General features: G+C 36.4%; 1 protein-coding gene across 1 annotated transcript in view; it reads right to left on the reverse strand.

Annotated features, from left to right (window-relative positions):
* Positions 1-1,188: 1,188 nt before the first annotated feature.
* Positions 1,189-27,817, reverse strand: part of SEMA3E (semaphorin 3E) — a 256,083-nt gene continuing 229,454 nt past the window's right edge. Inside the window, exons 12-17 of the mRNA XM_060019862.1 lie at positions 27,696-27,787; positions 25,440-25,481; positions 23,555-23,721; positions 18,623-18,690; positions 16,978-17,117; positions 1,189-1,717 (exon numbers count right to left, since the gene is read on the reverse strand). Of these exons, the coding sequence (XP_059875845.1) occupies positions 1,265-1,717; positions 16,978-17,117; positions 18,623-18,690; positions 23,555-23,721; positions 25,440-25,481; positions 27,696-27,787 (962 nt within the window). The 3' untranslated portion in view covers positions 1,189-1,264. The remainder of the gene's footprint in view (positions 1,718-16,977; positions 17,118-18,622; positions 18,691-23,554; positions 23,722-25,439; positions 25,482-27,695; positions 27,788-27,817) is intronic.

Below are 27,817 nucleotides of genomic sequence, written 5' to 3' on the forward strand. Positions count from 1 at the left end.
TTAATGGCTAAATAGAAGAAAAAACTTCAGGAAATAAGCATTCTCAAAAATAAAAACTTCTGATAAGATTTATAAGAAAAAAGTTAAGGTGCTCTACACATCTCAGTAGTTAAGTGAACCTCATGAAACAATTTTCCTGTTAATATAAAATTGAAAGGAAATTTTGGTATCTGAGAGCAGAATGCTTTATTTATTTTTAAATAATAAAACATGTTTCTGGAATATCTTTTAGATTTCACGGAAGACTATTTAAAAGGCATAAAATTTAAGTTTTAATAGAGCTTCAGTGCCGTAGTATCTTCATTTTGGGCTTGTGAGGTAATAATAAACATATTATCTCCACTTTAAAACATGATATAAGTATTAACACATTTTTACTCCAGTTAGTTTTTTTTCTGAAAATGAGCTAGATACAGTTACTGAGAAACTGGTTTCAGATCTTTACTGCACAATCCATAGAATTAAAAAAAAAAAAAAAGAGAGAATATACCTTTTCTACCACAAGAGGGCAGCAAAAATGTTTTCAGTTAGAGTCTGTCACTCCAGCTGTTCTGACATATTTTGCTGTTTTTCTGAGTAGCTACCTTGACTTTCTTCTTTCTGCACTGGAGTGAAATTGAAAGAATGTGTTTTCATCCTGAAACAGGACTATTGTGAATGTGGTTTAATGAATGTTTTATGAAAAGCACGAGCCTCAAGGTGACCACAATTTTTCCTTCATGGTTTACGATAATTACAACACACCCGCTTCATAAAGCTCATGGCTTAGACAACACTAACACAATAATTCTTAAAGACTCCAGATGGTTCACATGAGAATGTTAAAGTATCTGATATTCTATATATTTTACATCGTGGTGGAAAGGCAAAGTTCAGAAGGATCAAAACGTATATTTTTGCCATGATTATGAAAATCTCTAATTTTTCAGCAATATTGCAATAATCTTAAGTCTTCCCAGGGTAAAATAATAATTGCCATGGAAAAGCAGACAAGTACTCAAAGCTACAGCTATGGTCACCTTTTGATAAATATAATGTGAAATCATCAAGCAATAACGTTTTTAAAAAATTAGGTAATTTTATGTAAGGTTCAACCAGTCAAATGAGCATATAGAATAATTTATCGTAACACCTTTATAGTCCTTTCTGTATTACAGAAATCTCTTTTAAGTATGCAAAGAAGGTGGATGGTTTCTCTTTCGCTTTTTTTTTTTTTGGTTTCTAAATATAAATTCTTCAGAAGCCAGTAGCTGGTTTCGCCCCATCAGGAGTCCAGCACATGCCTAGGCAGGCGGTAATGCTCGGCTCTGGGATGGAGCTTCTTTTCCTGTGGGTTGGCATACTTCCACTTGGAAGGGGACATTTTAAGCTTTTTTCTCTTTTTATCCGTGCACCATACCTTTTCACAGTATTCTTCTACTCTCTGGAAGTTGCTATAACCAATCAGCTGCAAGAATTCCTTGTACCAGGGTTTGGTTCCATGTGGGATGCTGCTCTGAACAGGACAAGGCGTCTTGTGAGGCCCGTCCTCTTCGTAGTCTTTGGTAAACATTTCCTCCACTCTCTCCTCTTCCACAACCTCCAGGGTGATTTTACGGATTGTATGGACGAAACTGTGTTCTACTGTCTGGCAGAAATAGGTCCCAGCATCCACTTTGCGTACCCTCAGGAAGAGTAAACCGAGGTCCATCTTAACCATTCTGTCATCTGTCTTCACCTGCAAGAACAAGAAAATCAACGGCACTGAAGTATTATCCAGGACAAAAGAACGCCAACCTATAACCCTTTCCACTATCTAGAATTTTTTCATTTTTGTTATCGTATGATGAAATCCTAAAAATCATATATATAATTACATATATTATATACCTATTATACGAGTATATTAACTATATATTATATAAATGTATATAAATGATGTTAGCATTTTATTTATAATTCATATTTTAATACATATATTTCTTTTATATTATATTTATATTGTTATACTATATATAAATATAGTATAAATATATATGAGAAAGAGGTAATTACGTCAGGTATGTGTGTGTGTGTCCTGAACTTATTTATATTGAGATCACTTCATATCAATGACTTTGAGGTCAATTTACATCAGTATTGTTAAGAGCAAACTGAGAGAGCTTTCTCCCAGTTCAGCATAGCACTCAAAGTTTGAGTGAAATGAAGATTTGTCAAATTTAATTTCTTTTGTAATGCCAGAACAAATGCCATTTCTCACATTATTAGTTCAGGGGTTCTTATGTTTCCCAGATCATAATGCTCAATGTACCTACAAGGACCTGTGTTGAGAGAGCTGGGATACCTATACTCTCTCTCCTTACCAAAAAAAAACCCCCAAAAATCCATCCATTCCATTTCACTGTTTTTTGCTACATATTTCATGACTGTTTCTTTGACCTTATCTCATGGCAGTCTCCCCCAAATCCTTCTTTCTGTTCCTGCTTTCATGCCCAACTTCATTCTGTTTCAGGACCTAGAGGGACTCCCATACGGCTGGTTCCTTCTCAGCCCGAAAGGCTGAACCAAATGTCATTTCTTCAGGTCTCCTTCACACCCAATGTCAAAGTATCTCCTTCCCTTAATACCATCATTTCACCTGTTAACCTTTGTACACCCGAGCCTGCAACATTACCTGCAAATACATAACAACAGTCCTGTAATAAGTTTTCTTTTACCTGGTATCTTTCTCCTTTATGTCAACATATGGGCGCTATTTTACTCTTCAAAGTCCACTCCTTTTCGTCATGCTCCTGATTGAGAACTTATTCAGACTCTATTGCTCCTCTGAGCAGGTGAGCATTGCTCAAGGAACCAGATTCTGCCTTTCTGATTGTCTATCCCAAAGCAGCTTAATGTGGTGTTTCTCACTAGGGTTGGTGGAAGAGGAACACTTCTGGAGATGAATGAATTTTCTAGAAGGATTTCTTAATGTGTTTATTTTCATGATAATCAACATAAATTAATAAACTCTATTTGGGATCGTGTGGAAGATCAACCTCATTGTGAGTCTTTGTGTTTATTCTGAACCATTTTTAAAGCTTGAATAGTTTCCAGCTGCTGAGAACAAAGGTAAATTTAATATGTTACTGATACATTCCAGCCATATGAAAATCAAACAACAACTCTACGTACTAATGTACGTAAAAAGTTTTGAGGTCACTTGAACAACGTGTGTGGGGACTGCGTCATCATATGGCACAAGGTGCTGTGGACAGATGTTTTACACACACACGTACACACACGTACGTGGTAGTCTGTATTCCAAAATATGTTCGTGGAGATACCTTATTTCAGTGAAAAAAAGTCATCACATTAAATAAACATTTAAATGATGCATATATTTATTTGTAAATTTATTTTCATTCTATATTTGAATAAAAGCTATGAGCATAAAGAATGCATTTCTGGTTTCAGTCTTGTGAATATTTAATAAACATTCTAAGTGATGATGGCAGCCCAAGAAAATGTTTTACTTTTAACGGCAGGTGGTGGGGGGAACCTATACAATACTAGAATCAAACCTTCCTCCGCACAACTGCCACTGCTCTTGGCCCCTGAGCTCTCCCCTTACTTCGCACTTCCAGGTCTTATTCTGGTCTTAGTCTTTCTTTCCATTAGTTGAACTCCTTTCTGTTGTTGGGAACTCCACCCATCCATTACTTAAAAAAATTCCTTCTAGGCTTAAATTTCCCCTTCTTAAATGAAGACTTTCTTTACAGCCCACAAAAATCTTTTGTTTCTTTCTGTAACTCAATAGCATTCACATCTGTAGTACATAAGTTGGTATTTTTATTCCTCTTCAAATTATTTTTCCATACAATTTTTATCTCTTGAACCATATACTAAGTTTCATAATGGCAAAGGCCTATCTCCTAATCACTCTGAATATTCCACAGTGAGTGCTCAGAACACACTGAAAAATGAGAACATACTAATTAGTTCATAGTGCACAAACATGCAAAACAATGGGGTATACCCGTAAAGATACATCCAAAAGTCATTCACTTTTTCTAGGTAAGTTCAATAATGACTTGGATAGAGAGGAAACAAGCATGATTTCAGGAGCAGTTACTAACTAATGAAAGAAGAGGTCTGTGCTCCACAGATACAGAGAAAAAACAGTTCCAGGATACTGTCTTCCCCTGAAAAGAATCTGCATACAAACATCATCACGAATATGATCCTTTGATCTCTCCCTACTATACCTCCTGTGAGAGTGAATAATACATGAGAAAACACGAAAGTCACCTAGCCTAGTTTCTGGCATAGAGCAAGCAGTCTATGAAAGTGTTTTGAAATAAACCAAAAATAGAAATAAATACAAACCTTTCATCACTGGATGAGAAGTAGTTTCTTGTTTTCTGTTTTCTGTTTCCAAGTCTGGTATAAAAAGCAGGTGTTTCTTTCATAATCAGAAACCCAAGTTTGAGAAACTGCACTGTGTATAGATAAAGTCCAGACTGGTTCAAAAATGTGGAAGCACGACAATTACAATGAGAATTGTCCTACATCATTTATTTGCATGTTATAGATACTGCCTGTCTTGGAATTTTGGTCTCCCCTCCTGGTTACAGTGAGTCATAAATTTAGGAAAAGATGTTTTAACTCTTGAGTCTGGACAGCTGTACACTATGAAGGTTAAACTGCTTTGAAAGTTAAATATATCTTCCATGGCCTATGATAAAAATATGCCTAAAAATAAAACATGACTTAGAAATTTGGATTTGAATTCTTTCCACAATTTAATCTTTCCCCTTTTGTTAACATGGATATCTTCAACATCAAATCCTTTTTACAGAATTGTTTTCATCCAGCTGTTCTGTCTGCAGACCAGATTTCCCTGGTCAAGAAAATGGTACAGGGACTTCCCTGGTGGCGCAGTGGTTAAGAATCCTCCTGCCAATGCAGGAGACATGGGTTCGAGCCCTGGCCAGGGAAGATCCCATATGCCGTGGAGCAACTGAGCCCGTGTGCCACAACTGCTGAGCCTGCGCTCTGGAGCCCGCGAGCCACAGCTACGGAGCCCACGTGCTGCAACTGCTGAAGCTCACGCACCTAGAGCCTGTGCTCTGCAGCAGGAGAGGCCACTGCAATGAGAGGCCCGCGCACCACAATGAAGAGTGGCCCCCGCTCGCCGCAACTAGAGAAAGTCCGCGCACAGCGGCGACGACCCAACGCAGCCAAAAAAGAAATAAATTTATAAAAAAAAAGAAGATGGTACATAATACATCACTTTATCAAATATTCTTATAGGCAATCAATAAAAACAAAATTTCTTACTGAAAATGGTTTTGATATTTTTAGCTATAAAGATTGATTCAGTATGTTTCATAATGTCAAATAAAACAAGTAATTGAACAAAGAACCCTGCACATCTGGTAGCTAGTCAGGAAGAAGCAGCGATGTCCATGTGTATCAACCATATGATACGGTTCCACACTTTTTATAGGAAATGGACAGACATAGGCCTTGTATTGGTTAGTTCAGAATATATTTAACAATGAAATCAGTTTTAGTAAAGAAATAAAGACGAACAATTTTATATATTTGTTTATCTGGCCTTCTTTCAATAAAAAAAAATGTGTTTGACTTACAGAAAATGTATCATATATTACAGTATAAAAATAAAAATTTCCTTTTATTAAAAACACTTTCCAATGTGAACTTGCTATATGACAGAGATGATTCCCCAAGAGAGACAGGATTAATTACTTAATAGCTCATTTGGGGAAACCTACCACACTACACAGAGAACAAGTAAAGCTGTACTTACTTCAGATTAAAGATCCAACTGGAGAAAACGTAAATCTAACACAAGAAGATGCTGAGAAGAAAGTTATCATAAATAAGAACTCTATACTGTAAAAAATGTATTCAAAATATCAACTATATCAAAGAAGTTTGGAATATTTATATTCAAGAATGGATTAATATACACAGAAGATGCAAAGAATTCTTGAAGGTCAACAAAGAGAAATAAAAGATGGAATGGAAAAACCATATAAACAGGCAATTCAGAGGAGAAACCCAAATGTTTAATAAGTATGCAAAGTTAATGTTCAACCTTACTAGTAATTTTAGGAATGCAAATTTAAATGAAATACTACATTATACCCAGAAGAAAGGCAAAAAATAGAAAATACCAAATATAGGTGAGGATATAGGGAAATGGGAACCCACATGAACTGCTCTGAGAGTGCAGATGGTGCAGAAATTCTGCAAAGCAAGCTGGCAATACTTATAGAAATGAAAGATGTTGACAGATAATAATTTAGAAATTTTCACTCAGATCTATAAGGGGTTACCTGCAGAGATGATCATTAAAGATATGGTAGTGAGGGCTTCCCTGGTGGCGCAGTGGTTGGGAGTCCACCTGCCAATGCAGGGGACACGGGTTCGTGCCCCGGTCCGGGGGGATCCCACATGCCGTGGAGCGGCTGGGCCCGTGAGCCATGGCCGTTGAGCCTGCGCGTCCGGAGCCTGTGCTCCGCAACGGGAGAGGCCACAACAGTGAGAGGCCCGCGTACCGCAAAGAAAAAAAAACAAAAAAAACCCAAAGATATGGTAGTGAGAATTAACAACACTCTTGGTCCACTCGTAGGGGAATGGATCAATTAGGAGCAATGAATACACGCGATGGGATGAGCAGCCTTCAGAAACAATGAAACAGAGACACACAAAGCAACAGTGATAAACCATACAAACATAGTGCTGAGTTTTAAAAAGCAGAAGCAGAATAAGAGTTATAACACGATACATTTATTTTCTCAGCTCATGTACACTAAAAATGTTACATACTTGTTCAATATACAAATGTAGTACTGGACTTATCCCAATCATTACAGTGGATGTACATGGGGAAGCAAGGATGAAAATGGAGAAAGGTGGTCTAGGAAAAATAAAGTCAAACAAGACAGGACATTTGTGTGGACTGATCATGACAATGTGCCATAAACTAAGCAGTATAATTAAATTAGGCAACTGAAGTCAAAAATAAGAACCAAAAAGCAAACCAAACAAACCAACAAAAACTCCAAATGTAGGGGTGAGATAGGGAGGGTGGGAGGGAGGGAGACGCAAGAGGGAAGAGATATGAGAACATATGTATATGTATAACTGATTCACTTTGTTATAAAGCAGAAACTAACACACCATTGTAAACCAATTATACTCCAATAAAGATGTAAAAATAAAAAAATAAAATAAATAAAAAATAAAATAAACCCCAAATGTTTGTAGTGATCATCCTGGTTTGGAAAACAAAAAATTAAATTGTCTGTAAGATCTGTTCATCCTCTAGTATACTATAATTATATACTTTTACAAATACTGTTTGAAAATAAGCAAACAGCAGTTTAAAAGTAATGTTTTGTTGAAAATTTCTGTAGATAAGAATATCAGGGGACTTCCCCGGTGGTCCAGTGGTTAAGAATCCGCCTTCCAATGCAGGGGATGTACGTTCTATCCCTGGTCAGGGAACTAAGAACCCACATGCTGTGGGGCAACTAAGCCCACGTGCTGCAACTACTGAGCCCATGTGCTCTAGAGCCTGCATGCCACAATTAGAGAGCCTGCATGCCGCAACTACTGAGCCCGCGCGCTCTGGAGCCTGCAAGCCACAACTAGAAAGAAGCCCACACGCCGCAACTAGAGAAGTCCGTGCACCGCAACAAAGAGCCCATGCGCCACAGCGAAGGATCCCACGTGCCGCAACTAGGACCTGATGCAGCAAAATAAATAAAATAAAAAAATAAAAAAGAGTATCAGGATGATGGGAATAAGAGGACAGAGGATGAAAGTAAAGAGAAAGTAAAGATAATGTTTGAACACAAAACTGCATACCATAAGGCACTGAACAGCTACTCTAATTGAAGTATAAATTCCAAACTAAATTTCCTAGTGACCAAAGGAAAGAGGAAAGTATGATAAATTCTGAGATCCAAGTGTCTCTAAAATATACTTTTAAAGTTACTTTCTGCATTACCATGTTACTTCGTTTAATCAGATGTCCACAGTCAGACTGGTCTCAATGGGATAAAACAGATCGTGATCTGATTCCATAGATCTAGAAAGATATATGTTTAATTTTCAAAGGTGTTCAGCATTCTCTTGGAAAATTAACAGAAGACAGTTCCACCTGAAACTTTAGATCCATTCTTATGATCACATAGCTGCTTTATATTTTCCCTTCACACAATAGAAACTGTCTTCGCCATTGCAATGGAAAAAATGAAATGAATAAGCTATATTGCTAATTACTCCAGAACTAAAATACGAGGCATATGACATTATAAAAACATGCCTGTCAAGGTTCAAAAATGTAAGTTTTGAATATTTACCTGTAAGTAGTTGTTAGTTTAGAAAAAATGAGAACATTTTTTAACAGACTGAAGTAGAAACATCAAAACTACTAAACAGATGTTTCAAACGAGGCAAAGAGTTCACATACTTTAATGTTATGATAACAAGAAAAACAAAGAAATAATATTCACGTGAAGCAAATCTGATGCTTTCAAAACATGTAAATAAAGACAGAAATGTAAACCTAGGGCTGTCACTGATCCCTGTCATGGATTAGCTAGGACTGGTGAAGGTCAAGAAAACATGAGTCCTCTAGCCAACAAGATGGTACAATGAAGATAACATTTTGCTTCAAAAGTTTCCGAGTTTTGACTACATAATGCAACTGCAACATTAAAAGATGTAATCTGTGTACTCCACTTTTCTTTCTTTTGTTTTTACAAGAGAAGCTGTCTCCATAATGCATTGAATCATCAATAAAATTATGCTTTCATGGAGACTGTACCAATTTAGCATAGATGCAACGAACTCTAAGTTATCTAGAAGGAACTGCTGACTGATAAGTTAACTATGCCTCTTAGATTTCTCAACAATATTTAAATAACTTTGATGAATTTATCCTACTCAGTAGGTGGTCTGAAGACGAAGTTAAGAAGTGACAAGTTTTTGGTAGAGAGTTAAAAAAGAATTGAGAGAGTAAAGTCAAATTGAAGTTTTGGAGTTTTGCTGTCAACTTACATCCTCTCTTGAATTTTCTATAATAAACATGCACAGCTGAGCATTATTTAAGCAGTCTATACAGTGCATAAAATTGATACTTTAAGACCCACAAACACACAAAAATAGTTTCCCTTAACTAGAGAATCCCCAATGGAAAGGATCAACAAAGATCAAGGGGGAAATAAATCTTCCATGCTTACCAAGGGATAAATGATGATGATGGTCTTATGGACCAGCAGCTTACTGGCCTGCCTTATACCACTTTGGCACGGGCATGAAGAATATTTTACGCATTTTGGGATTGCTCTGAAACTTCCCCACTGGGGATTTATGAACTCCTTCCTAGAACCCAACCTTGTTTACAGTGTCTTTGGGATGCACATTGGTTTTGTCAGTAAAGAATCAAATCCCAAAGAGCACATTCCAAGAAAATATTCATTTTGTTTGGTTTTGCTGAAAACTCATTCCAATGAAATTATAGTGCTCAGCACAAAATGAGGGCTTGGTTTTTCATGAAAAGATATTTTGTCCAAAGTACGAGGTACTTAATAAGACTTTACTTGTATACGTTTTCATTTTGAGCTCTTTAATCAGAGGTCAATGCACTTCCTGTAAAGGGCTATAAAGATTTGGGGCTTCATATGTCATCTGGTCTCTGTTATAACTACTCAACCTTGCAGCTGTAGCATGAAAACAATCATAGACACCAGGTAAACAAGTGAGCGTGGCAGTTTTCAAATAAAATTTTATTTATAAACGAGGCTGAGGGCCAGATTTGGCCCGCAGGTTGTACTTCGCCAACTTCTGTTTTAAATTATTGTCAAGGTTCCAAAGACTATTCTATGTTCAGGTTGAAAATAATATACTCCAAACTTAAAACATTCAAAATGAGGATCATATTAACGTGAGCAGTTACACTAATCTGAGTAGCTTGAAGAAACTACGGCTTTCTTTGTCATGATAAGTGAAAATTACACACAGTGAACTAATAAATATTTAAATCTAAGCAAATCAATGCATATTTCAATTTCTCCTCAATTCGTTTTATTTCATTAAAAAAATTTTTTTTAAGATTTTTTTGTTGATGTGCACCAAAATTCAGTCTTTACTGAATTTTTTACAATATTGCCTCTATTTCATGTTTTGGTTTTTTGGCCCTGGCATGTGGGATCTTAGCTCCCTGCCCAGGGGTTGAACCCGTACCCCCTGCATTGGAAGGCAGTCTTAACCACTGGACTGCCAGGGAAGTCCCTCAATTACTTAGTTTTAAAATACAGTGCTCATGCATTTTAGAGAAAGAGAAATACATAGAAAAATAATGCAATTTTCCAACCACATGCCTTAACAAGTAGGGATGCCTTTCCTTTGGGATGTTACTCAGAATTAAAGTTTTGCAATTATTTTGGAGGCTTGTCAATTCAAATACATCAAGCTGCAGAAATCGAGACTTCATAAACCAGGGTATATCATTTTGGGGTGATTTAGTTGTGTTTCTAACAGTTCTGTCCTTTGCAATCACACAAACATACTTTATACCTCCTTCATAAAAGGAAGATTTGAGCTGTATTCCAAATTCAAATTATATGTAGAAATATATACGGCCACCTAATTTAAACAATTATAGAAGGCCTATGGAACAGCTAAACTAGGATTCTGTAAATGAACTTACCCTCATCCACATACATAAAATCTTTCTTTTCTTTTCTCCTCAGTTCAGAGAACGAGGGTTCTTCCTCTTCCTTCTTAGAATCCACCCTGTCACTTCTGCAGTGATATTCTCTCCCATACTCTTCATCTTGCTTCATCAATTAACTGCACATTTTCTTCTTCATGGCTACTTCCCTTCAACCTCTAACCATGACCAAGTCACTGTTTTTCTTAAGCCAAAAAAGCAAAGCAGAAGTTCTTTCAATTCTCGTCTCCTACTGTTGACCTCTCTCAAACTTCTCACCTAAACCTTTAGGTCGAGAACATGATACGAACTGTTTCTAATCCCACACAGCCCCGAGCATCAACATCACTTCACCTGTTGCTAGCTGGCTCCTGGCTTAACCATTCTACTGAACGTTTGCACTAGAGCCTGGGCACTTATTTTTTTGAATTTTTCAACGGGTGCTGTTTGTTACTTTGTCCTTATCCAATTCCTTTTCTCTGAGTTCTACTATACCACATCCCCATCTGAACCATCTCTACTTCCTCAAGCTATACTACTCTAGTGGTACTTACCATTTGTGTACTTTACACCAGTTACTTAATTTTATCTCTGTAATGCACATAATAATACTAACCACTGCAGAGAAATGTTGTAAGTTTTAAAAAAGTGACTACACATGAAGCACTTAGAACAGTACAGGGCACACAGTAAGCACTAAATGAATGTTAACTACAATGATGACTTGTTTCCCTAACGATTTTACTCTTCAACTTTTAGCGTTTTTTCTTCTCCTATTTTTTCCTTATATGTGCGTTTTCCCCTTGCTTCTAGCTTTAGCTCACAATGCTTCTTATTTACCCCAAGCCTCCAAGGCAGGCTATGGCAGTTAGAGGCACCACTGCAGTGTAACTAAGGGCCTAGGGTTAAAACCAGAATATCTGGCTCAAATTCACAAGCTATGTGATATTATGCAAGTAACTCAATCTCTGTGCTTCAGTTTCTTTATCTATAAAGTGGGGACAATAATTCTATCTATTTCATAAGGCTGTTGCAATGATTAAAAGTAGTACTATAGGTAACATTCATAGGACAATGCCTGGCACAGAGTAAGCCATATTTAAGTATAGATGCTTGCTGTATTATTCTTACTTTTATTATCTCCATGAATTTAACGCCTCTTTGCTAATGTCTCTCACACATCTCTTGCCATTCCAAAGCTTTCCTTTGGGCTTTATATTCCCAGGCATGCATATACCAGAAGGACAGCTCTGTCCGCATGCTTTACTGCAGCCCCAATTCAATATGGCCCAAATCAAACTCTTCCTTTCCTCCCTGTGTTCTTGGAATCACATCACTGCACCATCAACCACACAAACACCCAAACCGGGAACATATGAATCACTTCTGATCATTTCTCTTTTATCTCAAATATCAAATGCACTCAATGTTATCTCATAAAAATTAAAATCTGTCTTCTCCCTTCCTACAACCACTGTTTAGTTTGATCAAAACTCTTTCATTTGACCATTGAAATACCTTCTTAAATGGTCTCCTTGTCAGCTTGCCTATCCTCCAAGTTGGTAAGCCAGTTTCTAGAGTAATGTGTCTAAACAGTTTGTCTAAGGCATTCTCATTGGCTTACAGATAAAGTGAAATGGTTCATTTTTGCACCCTCATGTCCTCCACAGATCTACAATGACCGTATTGTTTGTCATCTCCAGCACATATGATTACACCACTCTTTCCGCAAGTTGGCTTCTATTTACCCATTAAAACACAGCTCAAATGTCACCTCTGCCTTGGATTTTTTCCTAAGTGTCCATAGTGCCACGTCCACAGCTGACCTGTCGGTTGAGACAATTTTCTTTTCCCATGGTTTCACACTACGTTGTAATGAACACAATATATTATAACTATCTGTTCACATTACTGTATACACTGTAAGCCTATAGGCTTCAACAAGGCTAAGGCTATGATTTTTTCATCACCTATTAAGGTAGGCTCTGAATGAATATTTATTGAATTCAAAACACTAATTTTAGACACTTGGGGAGGAGAACAGAAGGTTGAAAATGCTTTCCAGTTGAGATATTAAATATATTAAACAGCCTTCACAATTTTCAATAATACTGAAGAATATAGGTGAAGCACTTGTTCTTATGTGTATGAGGTGGTCACTTGCCCATCCTTTGACTTCGTAGGTGAAGGGCACACTGACAGTTAATGTTGTGCCATTGAACATGATGATGCATGTCCCTATCATCCCTGCTTCCACCTTTATCTCCACACCCACATGCTACAGTCTTGATACAATAACCAAAGTCATCTTTTTAAAACCGAATTTTGACCATGTCTTAGCTCTCCTGTAAACTACCCAATGGCTTTCTATTTAATTCAGAGCAAAAACTAAAGCCCTTTATAAGGGCCTACAAATCCCTGCATGAGCTGGCCCTTTACCTCACTTTTTGACTCAGTTTATTAGTTTCCCTATTGCTCTGTCTCCTCCAGCCACGTGGCCCTCCACTCTGATGTTCTTCTAATATATCAGGTGCCCTCCTGATGAAACAGGGCCTTTGCACCTGCTGTTCTCACTGTCCAGAAAGCCATTATCCAACACTGTTACGTGGCCTATTACCTCACCTCTGTCGATTCATTTGCAAATGTCACTTTGTTGGTGAACTTCTTAGTAAGGCCTTCCATGACCACCCGTTTAATATTGCAACCTTTCCCTGCAAGTAATCTCTCTTGTATTTTTCTCCTTACCATCAACTGATACTTTAAAGAATGTTCTTACTTAGTCATATTATTATTATTGCTATCTTTCTCTGTTCTCCAGAGTACAAGTTTTACGAAAGCAGGACATAATAGATGCTCACTAAATAAGTTTCAAATAAATGAATAAAGCGTTATTTTAGTTAAAACCCAAGAAAATGAGGTAGAGTGCCAACAAAGCTGAGGCAGCATGCTCCACTAAACTCTGATGGAAAAAAAATATATACATACATATATATGTACATATATATACACACACACACACATATATATATCTGACAACAGGAGCATTTTTCAGAAATCAGATTCCAGAACTTCTGCAGTGAACAGTTTTCCCTTTGCCCCATGCTTGTCCCAGAGCATGTGAAACTGTATTTAGAATTCTGATTTCAGAAGATGCTGTGAGTTAGTAGAAAGAACTAAGAGACCTGGATTTGAATCTGCCTCACTAGCTATGAGTAACCAGGAAAGTGATGAAACATTCTGTGTCTCAATGATCTCATCTATAAATACATTTTTAAGAATCAAATAGTACATTTTATAAAACGCAGAGAGCAAATTCCTAGTTACTTGGCTGGTGAATAAATGTGAAGCAGCTCAGCTTGGGAGGCAGGAATACCTGAGTTCAAACCTCGGGTCTGTAACTGACTTTATGAGCTCTACCTCTTTGAGTTTTAGTTTCTGCATTTGTAAGATGAGGATTCTTATGCCTAAGGTGCAGCTGTGAGATCCGAGAATAAGAAGGTAAGGCGCCTACCCCAGTTCCTGTATACAGTAGATGCACATTAAAGAACCTTATCTCCCAAGTCCCTTCTATGAAGGCTTCTCCCCCAGGGTGTCGTAATCACAATGCACACCACAATTAACCAGGTCGTCAAGCCAAGGGAAAATGCTCCCTTATGAAGTACTTATAAATTACTTATAAATTAGGCTTTCCATAAACATTTCTGGAATTAATAACATGTTACGTTTCATATTTATTATTTAAGGAAGCAAGAAACTATAAAGTGCATATTCGAGAGAACTGCAGTGATCCAGTTTAGAAACCAGATAACTGAATTCCTAAAAGCTTTCTAGAAATTCGGTTATGGAGCATTTCTACATATTAATTGGAGCAAAAACGTCATCCACCTGAATACATGATTTCTGGACAGCTCAGGAGAGTTGAGGGTGGATCTGTAAGTGGATTCCAGACTCAACAATAGCAGTTCAATAAAAGGATACGACAATCAAAACTTTTCAGAAAGGCTATGGGCTGACCGTGGCTTGTAGCGTCCAGGATGAGCCTTGACGGCCACTGTCAGGGATACTCTGAAAACGCATACCCACATGAGTTAAGAATTGGACTAGTTGAACTTAAACATCCTGTGCAACGGTCAAGATCTGATAATAAAATTATCTTGTATGTCTTATAGTAACTATAATAAATGCAAAAATGGTCCAAACTCTAAACGCTGAAAAAACTCTAAACAGACTCTAAAAAACTCCGAAAGAATACACAAGTAAAGTCATTTTGCCCTGTGTACACAGCACGCACATTCAGCTTTTGACGAAGGCAGCAACTGTGTGTTTTGTTTTGTTTTAGATTGTGAATAACTCAATATATATTGTTATGTCTACAGAAATCAGGCACTACCTGATTATGATACCACTTGTCATGCATAGAGTAAACTCAAAATTTCTAGTACCAGTAAATATACCAGGGAAATTTGAATGTAGTTGAAAATAGGGACTAAAATTTGGGGAAAAAGAAGTAGATTATATTAACATGATAAAGAAACTTAAAATTGAACACTACTGGATGCAGCATGTCAAAATGATTTGGTAAAGTTTTCCAAATGAGGCAGATTACACTAAGTTCCAAATCAGAAACAGAACATACTGAGTGAAGAAAACTACTGATGAAAGAATTACTTCTCTGTCTTCTGAAGCCATTCAACTGGAAGAACTATAGAATATTCCCAGGTCCTCTCCTGCCAAGTCAGTTACAATGGAATTTAAAAACCAGTTTTATCTCAGATTTGTGCAATGGAAAATACTTCAGTACTAAATCAATAATTTATTTCAGTGCAATGTACTGTAACTTTTTTGGACATGTATTTATTGTTATGATGTCATGAAAATTTAGGAGAATTTTCCTCTCCTGATTGCCTTTCTATATTATCTCTAATAGTCTTTGTTAAGTTGAGGTATCATCTTCCTCTCTAATAGCTATCCCAGGAACATGGGATATAGAAATTTAGTCAGTTCCCAGAATGTACTTTATGATTCTCGACCAAAAACATGCTGGGTTTTTAGTTTCACAACAGGCTAGGGGAATAAAAGGCATAAAATGTAATTGTGCTCTACATGTAGAATCAGTCATTTAAACTTCCGATGACAAAGGTTTCGTCTCCAGCGTCAAAATGAGGTACAGACTTTCCTGACTCACTATCTTATGAGTACCTATTAGCTGTCCTCTGTGTCCTAAGGCAGGCCTCTAGAATTTCTTCCCCTTATTCAACTTGTAACCCTCTCTTTACTAAGGACCATTTCCCCAGTATTCACCAAGTCTATCACCCTTTAATATAACCAAATTTTCTTCTATTTTCTATTTTTCTAATTCCATTTTTGTAAAAATTAAGTTCAACGCCCACATCAACAATGCTTTATCTGCCTTCCCTAAGCTTTACGTGCTTCACACCCTTGACCCCTCCCTACATAAAACCAGCTCCCTAGACCCGCATGCACCTATACAGTGTTTGCCACCAGCCTGTTCTGTATGTGTGCTTTAAATGCTGCCTAGTCTTCCATCAGTAAAAGCAGCCCAACTCGTTCCTCTCTCATTAGTTAGATAATTATAGAAATATAATCTCCACCACTAAACCTGCTTAGAAGGATAAAAGAGCTGATGCCTGTTTTTTGGACAACAGTGGAACCCCTGAGTTGATGTCTCACATATGATTTAATAGCTTTATCAACAACTGGTTTAATGTCGCTGCTACTGTTGTTTCAATTCTATTATCCATGTGTCTAAGATATATGTGATAATGGTGTTTAATTTCGCTATTTTTCTGAAACATTGCCTTGGGTGATACAATTTGAGACTATAATTTTACAACATGACACTAAAATCATGAAGCCGAAAAAAGCTCCTAAGTTAAAATCTAATTCTAGGTTCCAAATTTTATTTATACATACATACATAATTTATTTATATATGTCTATAAATGTCTGTAGACATGTCTATATATGTCTATAAAATTATATGTCTATAAATATATAGATGTATATAAAAATCTACATGTATATGTATTTAAAAACCTTTATATATACATATACCTATACATATACACATATATATTTATATGGATATAAATCACACATAATAAAAAAAAACCCACTTTTAAAATGACAGGTACAGCACAACAGATTGTTTAATTTTTAAGTACCCAAATAAAGCATCATCTATTTACTGAAGGCACACTGTATGCAAGACACCACGGTGTGAATGTGCAGCTATGAATTACCTCCTCTCTTCTTGTGTCGTGTCCTTTCTGCACAAACCAGATAACTTTTGCTTGTAAAGATCGCGGGGTACATTCCAGCAAAGTACTGTTGTTCTCTACGCCATAGGCCAATCGCTCCTCAGTCTTATCCAAAACATCCCCTATAACATAAATGTTAACATCAGCCTTGAGACTTTGATTTTACTGGTAAACAGTATTTTTTAAAAGATTCTTTATTCAGACCCCTAGAGCAAAGTGAATAACTTTTATTACTCATTGTTAATTTCTATACAGGAGTTATGTAGGGAGAGTAGCACACCAAAATCTAGGCATTAACAAGGCACAGCAGGCTATGGAGTGAGACAGAAAGAAGTAACTGGGAGTTTGGTTCCCAAGGATGTAACAGTCAGATAGGTAAGATGGTGCATCAGTGTTAAATTCATGGAAAATCAGTGGCAACATCCACTGATAAAGTGGGCAAGGTAAGCACCAAACAATTAAGCAAGGCATAGAACTAAAATTCATGATTACAACCAAAAGCGGAGAGCAGAAATCAAGGAGATATGGCACTACATAAACAAAAGTGTGAGCGTTATCTTGACAATGGACTGCACTTATCCAGATACGGGGCTCCTGAAGGAAGAAAAGAGTACGAAACTGAACTAAGGACTTTGTGAACCAGAGCTTCTTGATTATAATCTGTATTTTGGCCCAGAAAGGCTCTCACTGAACTTGAACTCAAATGGGCATAGAGGCAAGTATACCTAAGTGCAGTTTCGAATAAAAGAAAGTAGATTTATTTTTTGTTGTTTTAACCAAGATCAAATTCAGTACTAGATCCCAGGATTTTTTTTTCTATGTCTGAGTCCTCCTTGCATTCAAAACTGACCCCTAAATTTTCCTAAAACTATAATGCCACCTTTCTCTAGCTAATATTCTCAGAGGCTTACATCTTGCATCAAATCCAGAATCAGCCTGGGGTCTAGCAAACTGATCCGGGACCACAATCTCTGGATCTGTGTATAAATATCTCTGGTCTCCCAATCATGGTGCCCCTTCCCTCTGTCGCTTCCTGGTGAGCACAGCCTGTTCACCAACCACCATGATGGTGTAAAGAGTCAGGACAGTGGTTTTCTGTCTTGTCTGACTTCTTTACATTTGTCTACAGCTGAAATTTTCTCTCTTCCTTTACACATTGGACCACCTACCACCTTTCATCAGAAACCCAGTGAAAGAGTCCAAGTTTTTCACTTTATTCTATCCAACGCTTAGTAGGTGACTTGATTCAAGTTAGATCACTCTTGATAAAATTACTGTAAGTTATAAAAACACGGTGAAGATATTCCCAGGGTTGAACTGGTGAAATAAATCCTGCAAATCACTGTGGCAACTGTCACCTAAAGTATGCAGCATTTTTGTTCTAGGAGTTCCCTTTTTGAATTCTAACAATAAAGCTTGGTGGGTAGGTGAAACGTTTTCCTAATTAGGAAAGATTATATATCAAATGCACAAAATCATAACTACATGGAAAAACAGAATACTTTCAGGAACATTGTTCTAGTGTGTATCAATCACCAAGAAAACAAGGACCCTGTTTAAGAAGCTGACAGTTTATCTTCAGTGCACACTCTAAGAAACCCATGGCAATCGATTTTCTATGGATTACCGACAAACTGCTGTCCGAAGCACTGCTGAGCTGCATTTCCATGCCGAACATCTTGTCTGCGGAACCGCCTGAAAGTAAGTAAATGCATTTAGGAGATGTTCAGATTTCAATTTTCCAGACGCTAAAAGATAGCCAACCGCATTAAAGTTTCAAGTAGTATTCTGCTACTGAAAAAATTGATCAGTCATACAAAACCAGGATACAATCCAAGTTTCATAGTTTTCCATATTTCCATTGAATGTTATTCAATGGATAAGATCTATAGAAAACTTTTTTAAATCATCACATGAGTTTGATTATAATTTAAGAAGGTTCTCTTTACATTTCGTTAAGAATTTAGTTAAACAAGAAGTCTTCTAGTTCAAAATGAGTGTCTTGGGTGGTAAAGAATGTGTTCAGATAAAGACAATGGGATTTGAAGCAGACTACCTATTCGAGTAGAAATGCATAAAATTCCTATCTATATTAAAGTGCATTAAGTAAAGGTATTTGGATCTAAATGTTTTGTTCTACAGACGTCATGATCAATATGATTGCTAATAAAAATAAACTAATAATATACTCAATTTACTTTTATTCAGTTATAACATTTAGAAAGTATATGTCTCCATTGAATGTGATGGTGCATTTATCTGTTTAACAGGATGTCTTACATATAGTAGAACTCAAGAAATATTGTACTTCTCCTCAATTTGCCTCTAAAACGCAAATACGCTTCTAGTATATTTTCATGTTTTATAGTTCGCTTAGACGTATAATTGACAAATGACAATATTCTTTATCCATGGAAAAAGAATTCCAGAATATATACCATGTTTCAAATTTGTAAGCACTGTTCTCAGGAATTAAACAATGGAAATTATCATTATTAGTACTGGGAAGCTAAAATCAAGATCTTCCGCATATTAATTCAGATTTGAGATAAAAACAGAAGTATTACAATAAAAGCAGAAAATACTACTTGCTTCTCTAAATCATGGCATATCTTCAAGACTGAGGGAAAACCAGAAGGCAAAACAGAAGTTTTACCCCAGAGGGAAATGGGTGAGACTTCCAGACTGATAAAGAGATGCTTTAACCATATGCGATGATAAAATTTGGAAAAGGGAACCAGATTCAAACCCCAGTGCCACCACTCATGTGCTGCATGAACTTATACATACCCCTTGCCTATCCTGGTTCTGTGTGTCTTCCTTCGTAAAATAAAATTGGGCTAACTGACCCCTAAATTCCAGTCTCAATTTTCTTTTTTCATTCTAGCTTTTCCTCAAGTTCACCAAATAGTGACATTGGAACGTTATTTCAAGAGATGGAGTGTTTCCTCACACATGAGTTCAGATCCTAGTTAAGAACGCAATACTTAAACAACCATTTCAGTATTTCCCTATATTGAAAGCCAGGACAGAAGAATATTTCCAATCGATTTTTAGGATTATGATCTGTGTGCGAAAGCATGTTTAAAAAAAGATAGATTGTGGATTAGAAAACCTTACCTAAAGACCTGAGATTTTAGAAAGTTAAGATTAAAACTGCCACACGGATCATTCACGGATCATTCTACGGATCTATTTAGAAAGTTAAGATTAAAACTGCCACATGGATCATTCTACGGAGCTAAACTGAAAATAAACATTGACAGAAAAGTAAGGAGCAAAATTTAAAAGTTTTAGACCTCTATATTATTTTATACTAGTGTTAACATCTATTATACAACTGATAGCAGCTCTAAATGAGAATAAAAGGCTGCTGTTAATTCCTCACTTCATTGAGTATTGCTTTGGTATTGGGAATCCCAAGCCTGCTGAGGAATAATGAATAATGGAACAGGAATAAATCAGTGGAATGGGAAATAGGTTCCACTTTGCAGAAATGATATTGTACCATATTTATTATACAGATGATTTGAGAATAAAGGGAACTACAATCAGCTAAGACTAGATAAGCATTGTGGATAGGTGTACACAAATTTTGTTTAAAATCACTGGAAACATGCATTTAAAAAGAAAGATATCACATTCTCCAACAAAGCTTCAGTTCACTTTATACTATCCTAAAATAGCTGTTCTTTACTTCAGCATTTAAAAAAGAGTGTATTCAAAGCAGGAGTTTTAGAAAGGTTAAGCAAAGTTGTCGTTTATTCTCCAAGTCGCATATTTTTCTTATATCTCTTGCCTCTTGGAAACTTTTAAAGAGAATGCTGGAAATAGACGGAATACAAGAGCAAGGGGGAAGAAAAAGACCTAGAGAAATTATAGTGTATTTTGGAAGACTATTTTAAACAAGTGGTTTGAATTGTGAATTAATGTTTTTCCTCTGTTGATTCATTTTCACTCCGTGAACAGAAGGGTATTTATTTTAATGACCAGTTTTCAATTTCTGCTGCTAGTCAGATCTGAAGCAAAAACGATCTGCTATAAAAGCAAACTATTTTCCCTTTATGTCCTGGAACTTATCCAAAAAGTTCTCCTCCAGGGGTGGGTGACGGTTCACAAGAGTGACGCTCCTGGAAGATCTGCATTACATGTCACTGAACTGAAATAATTCACTTATGAGCGTGGCTCCTGACCAGCATCTCAGTCCTTCCTGTCTATGATTTTGCCTATTCATTTAACTTTTTCTAAATAACTCTTTTTGTCCACCCTTTTAAATACTATCTTACAAACTTGTGCATGTACAATCTTACAAGATGTACTGTATACCAAGACATACTTAGCTATGGAAACTGCTCAGTTAAAATTCTTCATCGCTCTTGCATGCCTAATACGAAACCTTGCTATTCGGAAGTATTTGATGCAAGGCTTGTAAACATATTGATCGTTGCTAAAAACAACAGGATAAATAATATTGTTACTTTTGGTAAAACTACCTTTCTGCCCTTAGATCCTATCACTTCACTCCTAACCTGTGGAACTACACGGCTTTCCCAGAACATTCTGTGCCTCTGTACAAACAATTAATTCTCTTTAGCTGGAATCTCCTTATATCTCTACCTTCAAGACTGAGCTCAAAGGTTGGGTTCTTTCGAGAATTAAATAATGTGTTATGTGTATTGCACTTAGTCCAGTACCTTACACATACTAAGTGCTCAGTGGTGAGCTATCATCCTTACTTACAATTCCATTCTCCACTTCAGGTTCTGATTTCCTACAGACAGGGGGCCGTGACTGTTTATTCATACCCCTTTAACACAGTACAGAAACTGGCTTAATGAGTGAATAAATCATAAAACAATATTTTCAATTAATAACATGGCTATATTCCTCAAGAATTGCTTTCAAATATCATTAAGCATTTGTACAAAATCAATTAACTCACTCAATTCTTTAATACAGTTGGTAAATTATTTAGTTCACAAATGTCCTCTCAAAGCATCTTTTGTTTTTTTTGCGGTACGCGGGCCTCTCACCGTTGTGGCCTCTCCCGTTGCGGAGCACAGGCTCCGGACACGCAGGCTCAGCGGCCATGGCTCACGGGCCCAGCTGCTCCGCAGCATGTGGGATCTTCCCAGACCGGGGCACGAACCCGTGTCCCCTGCATCGGCAGGCGGACTCTCAACCACTGCGCCACCAGGGAAGCTCCTCAAAGCATCTTTTTACTATCTGCTTAGTATATATTTAAACACTCATTGCAATGTTAACTTAGCTAAGGTCAAATTAACAAACATTTGAATTAGTGACTAAGTGTTTTTAAAACATGAGATTCTACTATACGTGTAAACTTAGAAAAATAACAACTGTATTAAATTAGATTAAATTAGATTTTGAAAAAGGTTTAAAGAAAAGTAGCCCAAAGTGAAAGAGCAAGAGTAAATGAAATTAATAAAAGTTGCTTTTCAGTAGGGAAACTGTATATGAGTCTATATTTTTGCTTTATATTATCTTTAGTCACTTTATCAAGTGAAAAAGATAATTGCTTATTCTATAATAAAAATATTTTCCCTTATTTTTGTCCCCAAAGAATGCACAATTTCTTCTGACTTGAGTGAAGATCCTTATTCTTTAAAATACTTTCTGTACCTCAAGGTCTCCTGTTCAAAGAATCCCAGGATTTACCTTCTCTAACAAGTAGCAATGACCCCACTGAATTGTCGATATTAGAGTTTGGAGGTCTTTAAGTACCTTTCATTTGTGTTGAATTAAATCACACATTTCATTAATTATACAGGTCATGCATTTGCCTAGGAGTTAAAATATTCACTTTCAAAATGAAATAAATGAAGACCAGCTGGTCGGGAGGACACAGGGCAAATGCAGGATGTATTTTAGAATTTATTTATTTATTTTCCTTTTAAGTCTTTGAATTCCTCACGTGTGGGGTGGCTAGCCATTTCCACATTTTACGTTTATCTAAACTGGTTTCATGTCTTGCAGCAAAAGTTTCAGGAGGGGGAAGAGTTGATTGAAAGCCGGAGGAAAAATAAAACCCCAGCAGCCTGCTCAGCCCAGTCTCTACACAATACTTAATGGGAGTTATTTTTCAGTAAAATGTGGATGTTTCAAAACTTATATTATGAACAAAATAGGACTATGATGATTAGGAGGTTGGGATTAATGTATAAACATTACTATATATAAAAGGGATAATCAACAAGGACCTACTGCATAGCACAGGGAGCTCTACTCAATACTCTGTAATAACCTATATGGGAAAGGAATCTGAAAAAGAATAGATATACCTAAAGTCTATGTACACCTGAATCAAGTTGCTGTACACCTGAAATAAACACAACATTGTAAATCAACTATATTCCAATATAAAAACAAAAAAATCAAAGTTACTTTGGAATAAATGGAAAATCACTAAAAAGAAACAAACAAGCAAAAAAAAAAAAAACACGGTTATTTTCATGGAATGAGTACAAAAAGAGAAGAAAATAGTGTTAGGTTTGTTTCTCTAAATAAGGGAAAGATTCCATGGAAGACTCTGTCTCACCGTTTTGCATGTGTGCCTGTGGGGTAATACCGGGAGCAGGATATGCCATCCCAGGCGCAGTAAGGGTCTCGAGCCAGGCAGCAGTCTGCACAAGCACTTCCATACATGTCACACTGATGGAATCTGACTTGGGCCACGGCAGAAGTAGATCCAATATAGAGCTGTTGCTAGAGACATCAAGGAAGAGAGAGGCCACTAGTAGAAATGGGCAGAATTCTCACTGAGCTCTTACACCTGGATTTTCACATTCCTACACAATCGCCTCTGTGGACACTCACTTAAATGACTGCAGTTACTCAAGACAGATACTGGAACACTGATACTTTCATTTTCTCCAAGACCTGAAATACTTTTACAGGCTTGGATGCATGAGTAATAAAATTGCTAGAGCAAGGCTGACAAAAATCTCAAGAAGTTGACTATTTTATTCATTATCTAAGTAGAGTCTTTCGTCATCTAACATTGTAGGTCTTTTTAAAAGATCTATAGGAATGTCCAGTAGGAGACTGGAAAAGTAAATGGTCTTTTTTTGCATTTTTAATTAAGATACAACTGACATATAACATTATATTAGTTTCAGCTGTACAACATAATGATTCGATATTTGTATACACTGTGAAATGCTCACAGTCTAGTTCACCGCCCTCATCACACACTACAAATCTACAAATTTTTTTTTGTGATGAAAACTTTTAAGATCTACTCTCTTAGCAGCTTTCAAATACACAATACAGTATTGTTAACTATAATCACCATGCTGTACACTATATCACCGGGACTTACCTATTTTATAACTAAAAGTTTGTACCTTTTGATAACCTTCACCCATTTCACCCAGCCCCTGCCTCTGGTGACTACCAATCTGCTCTCTGTATCTATGAGCTTGTTTTTGTTGCTGCTGTTGTTGTTTGCCAATAGTTCACATATAAGTGAGATTATATGGTATTTGTCTTTCTCTGACTTATTTCACTTAGCATAATGCCCTCAAGGCTTTATTCATGTTGTCACAAATGGGAGGATTTCTTCCTTTTTTATGGCTGAATAATACTCCATTGTGTGTGCATATATGTATGTATATGTGTGTGTGTGTGTGTGTGAATAAAATTTGTTTATCCAGTCATTCATAGATGGACACTTAGTTCATTTCCATGTCTTGGCTATTGTAAACAATCCTTCAATGAACATGGGGGTGCCTATACTTTCTTGAGTTAGTGTTTTTGTTTCCTTTGGATAAATACCCAGAGGCAGAATTGCTAGATCATATGGCAGTTCTATTTTTAATTTTTTGAGGAACCTCCATACTGTTTTCCATAGTGGCTGCACCAATTTACATTCCCACTAACAGCGCACATAGACATATAACGTAGAAAAGTGATGTAGATATATAGAGAGTGATGTGGAATAAACTGTAAGATATGTTATTAAGTAAAAAGTAGAAGGAGCAGAACAATCAACATCCCATGTTCCCATTTGCCTAAACATAAAAGGTTATTTATAAATAAATGAGGTAATATATGCAACAACTACTTCTGAAGAAATTTACACCTGAAGCTGGTTCCAGTAAAGTAGAAAAGAGGTTTGTGTTTCATTGTACACTCTTTTGTATTACCATCATTACCACTGTTTTTTGCAAAAACATTACCAAAAAAAAAATCATGGAATAAGGTCCTATCATGGTTGTAGAGGTAAACCTACTCTTGTCAACCTTTCTAAAACCAGAAAGTGAAGAAATCTGTTACCTGTAAACCACTATGTATTTTTGTCAGAATAAAACTGTAACTTGTTTATATATAAGCACACATACTTAAGCTTTCTATCCTTTGACCTTATCTGATAATACAAAACACACACACACACACACCCCACCCCCCCACACACAACTTACTCTCTTTGATGAAATCTCCATAGAAATAATCGGAACTGGATCCTGAAAAATTAAAAAGATACGTTTCCTTTTTAGGAATAAAAATATAGAAACATACCTTAGTGTGGTTATAAATTACCTGAAATCATACTAGGTATGTGAGTTGTTTGCTGCCAAGCAGTCTACAGCTTTCATTTTAGTAAATCAAAAGGAAAATACACTTAAATAAAATACAGCTTTCTTTTAAAATATATTTTCTAGTAGAGTAGGACAACATGTGGATGAGAAAAGTAGTGAATAATCTAAGCATCTTATAGTTTGTCTCTGGATTATAATTTTTGTGTTTGCATTTGAATATTACTCATGCTCTGGAAACTCAAATATCTTTGAATAAAATAATAAAGTCAGCGTGTTCTTTCTTATAAAGAAAGTTGAACCATTAGAAGTAAAACAGTTACGTCTTTGAATAGGTCTTACTGCCAATAAACCATGTGATCTTTCATTGTTTTAACCCAGGCCTACACAGAATACTTTTCTGTTAGAGTTCAATTTCCACGAACCCAGAATGCTTTGAAAAAGATGCACTGTCATCATCACTGTCTTAGAACTGCACCAGAGGAAGGATGAATCTACAGGATAGTTTGAGAGCCTATGTGCAATTCTAGGGAGGGTGACTGAGACGACAGTGTCTCTAAGGACACCACAAAGTCAGTCAATTCTGAAAGTGGAGAAGCCATAGGCACGTGGGATCCGCTCTGTGGATAATTACCCTTCAAACAATTATTTTCTGAAAGAGAAAAACTGATCCTCTCTATTAAATTTTTAAAACTATTTTAAACTACAGAACCATATATGCAGGCATGCATTTATTCATTCAAAACACAATGTTTCTTAAGGGTTTATATGAACGAGACATTGTGATGAATGTGGTTAATATGAGAGCTATGATTCCTAATATGAAATGAAATCTTACAGAGGTCCAATACGCAAAATAAACAAAAGCATAGCTGCTCTGGATGAGATAAGAATGTGGTTAACTTTGTGCATAGCTATGGGGAATCTAATCTCCAGAAGAGCCAACGCGAAATAAACTGTTTCTCATCAAAAATGTTTTCATATACATTCATCACCTACATACACAATCTTCATTACTTGCAGATTGTGTTCTTGCACATTTGCTTACTTGCCAAAATTTAGTTGTAACTCCAATATCAATACTTGTGTTTCGCAGTCATTCACAGACATGTGTGTGCTCAGAATGGCAAAATCTCTGAGTTGCCCAACGTGTACATTCCCAGATAACGTCGGTCAAGGTGATACCCTGCCTTCTTGTTTCAGCTCTCATATTGTAAACAGGTATCCTTTTCATGGGCTATTTAGTGCCCCATTTTCATACTGTTGTGCTTTTTGTTAGTGATTGTGCTGATTAAAAGGCCCCTAAGCACAGTGCTGAAGTGCTGTCTTGTGTTCCTAAGCTCCAAAAGACTGTGATGTGCCTTATGAAGAAAACATGTTTTAAATAAGCCTTGTTCAGGCATTAGTTATAGTGCTGTTAGCCATAAGTTCAACGTTAAGTAATCAACTATGTATACTAACTAAGGTGTCTTTAAACAGAAACACACATAAAACAAGGTTATGGATTGATAAGTTGACAAAAATGTCGTGACTAGAGACTCTCAGGAACTTAACCCTGTATCTCCCCTAGGAGCAATGATTATTAATTAATTCAGCGTTCAGGGTGACTTCAAAGACGGTAAGTGCCACAAATGTTGAGACTTACTGTGTGTGCGTGTGTGTCAATATGTACAATTGTTTGCGTCATGTCTAATCTTTCCATTATCGTTTTGTAGTTTTCTCTCTTTTAATAAATTCTCTGTGTAAACTGCATGCCATAAAAAAGCAGTCTACTCACCATACCACAAAGTCCACAACATGAAATCTACTGCTATTTTTTAACTGTCTATATCGATAGTAAATTTGTTCAAGATGATACATTGCAATAATGATTCTAGAATTCACTTGTGGGACAAGTGTCATTTCTTTATGTCACAGTTCATATAATGAAATTCTTTTCATGCTCGGTAAATACTGGCCTCTTCATCTGAACAGTCTATGAGAATCAAATAGATGTATCAGAATTTTAAATCATTCTTCAATTCACTCTGAATTCACAATATACCTGTTAGAAAAAAACTGACGTAATGTTTTTCCTATTTATAACTCACTTGCAACTGTCTGTAATACATAAATGTTGGCTATATTTTTCACTAAAAATACCTTGAATATCTGAAGTTCTTCTAGAATTACTTCTTCCATTGATTCTGTTTCTTGGTTGTAAATCGTGATTACTTTCAGCACAATTCCATTATCTGTGAGAAAACAAAAGAGATAAACTAGAA

The sequence above is a fragment of the Delphinus delphis genome, chromosome 9 (assembly GCF_949987515.2).
Source record: "Delphinus delphis chromosome 9, mDelDel1.2, whole genome shotgun sequence".
NCBI classification, from domain to species: Eukaryota; Metazoa; Chordata; class Mammalia; order Artiodactyla; family Delphinidae; genus Delphinus; species Delphinus delphis.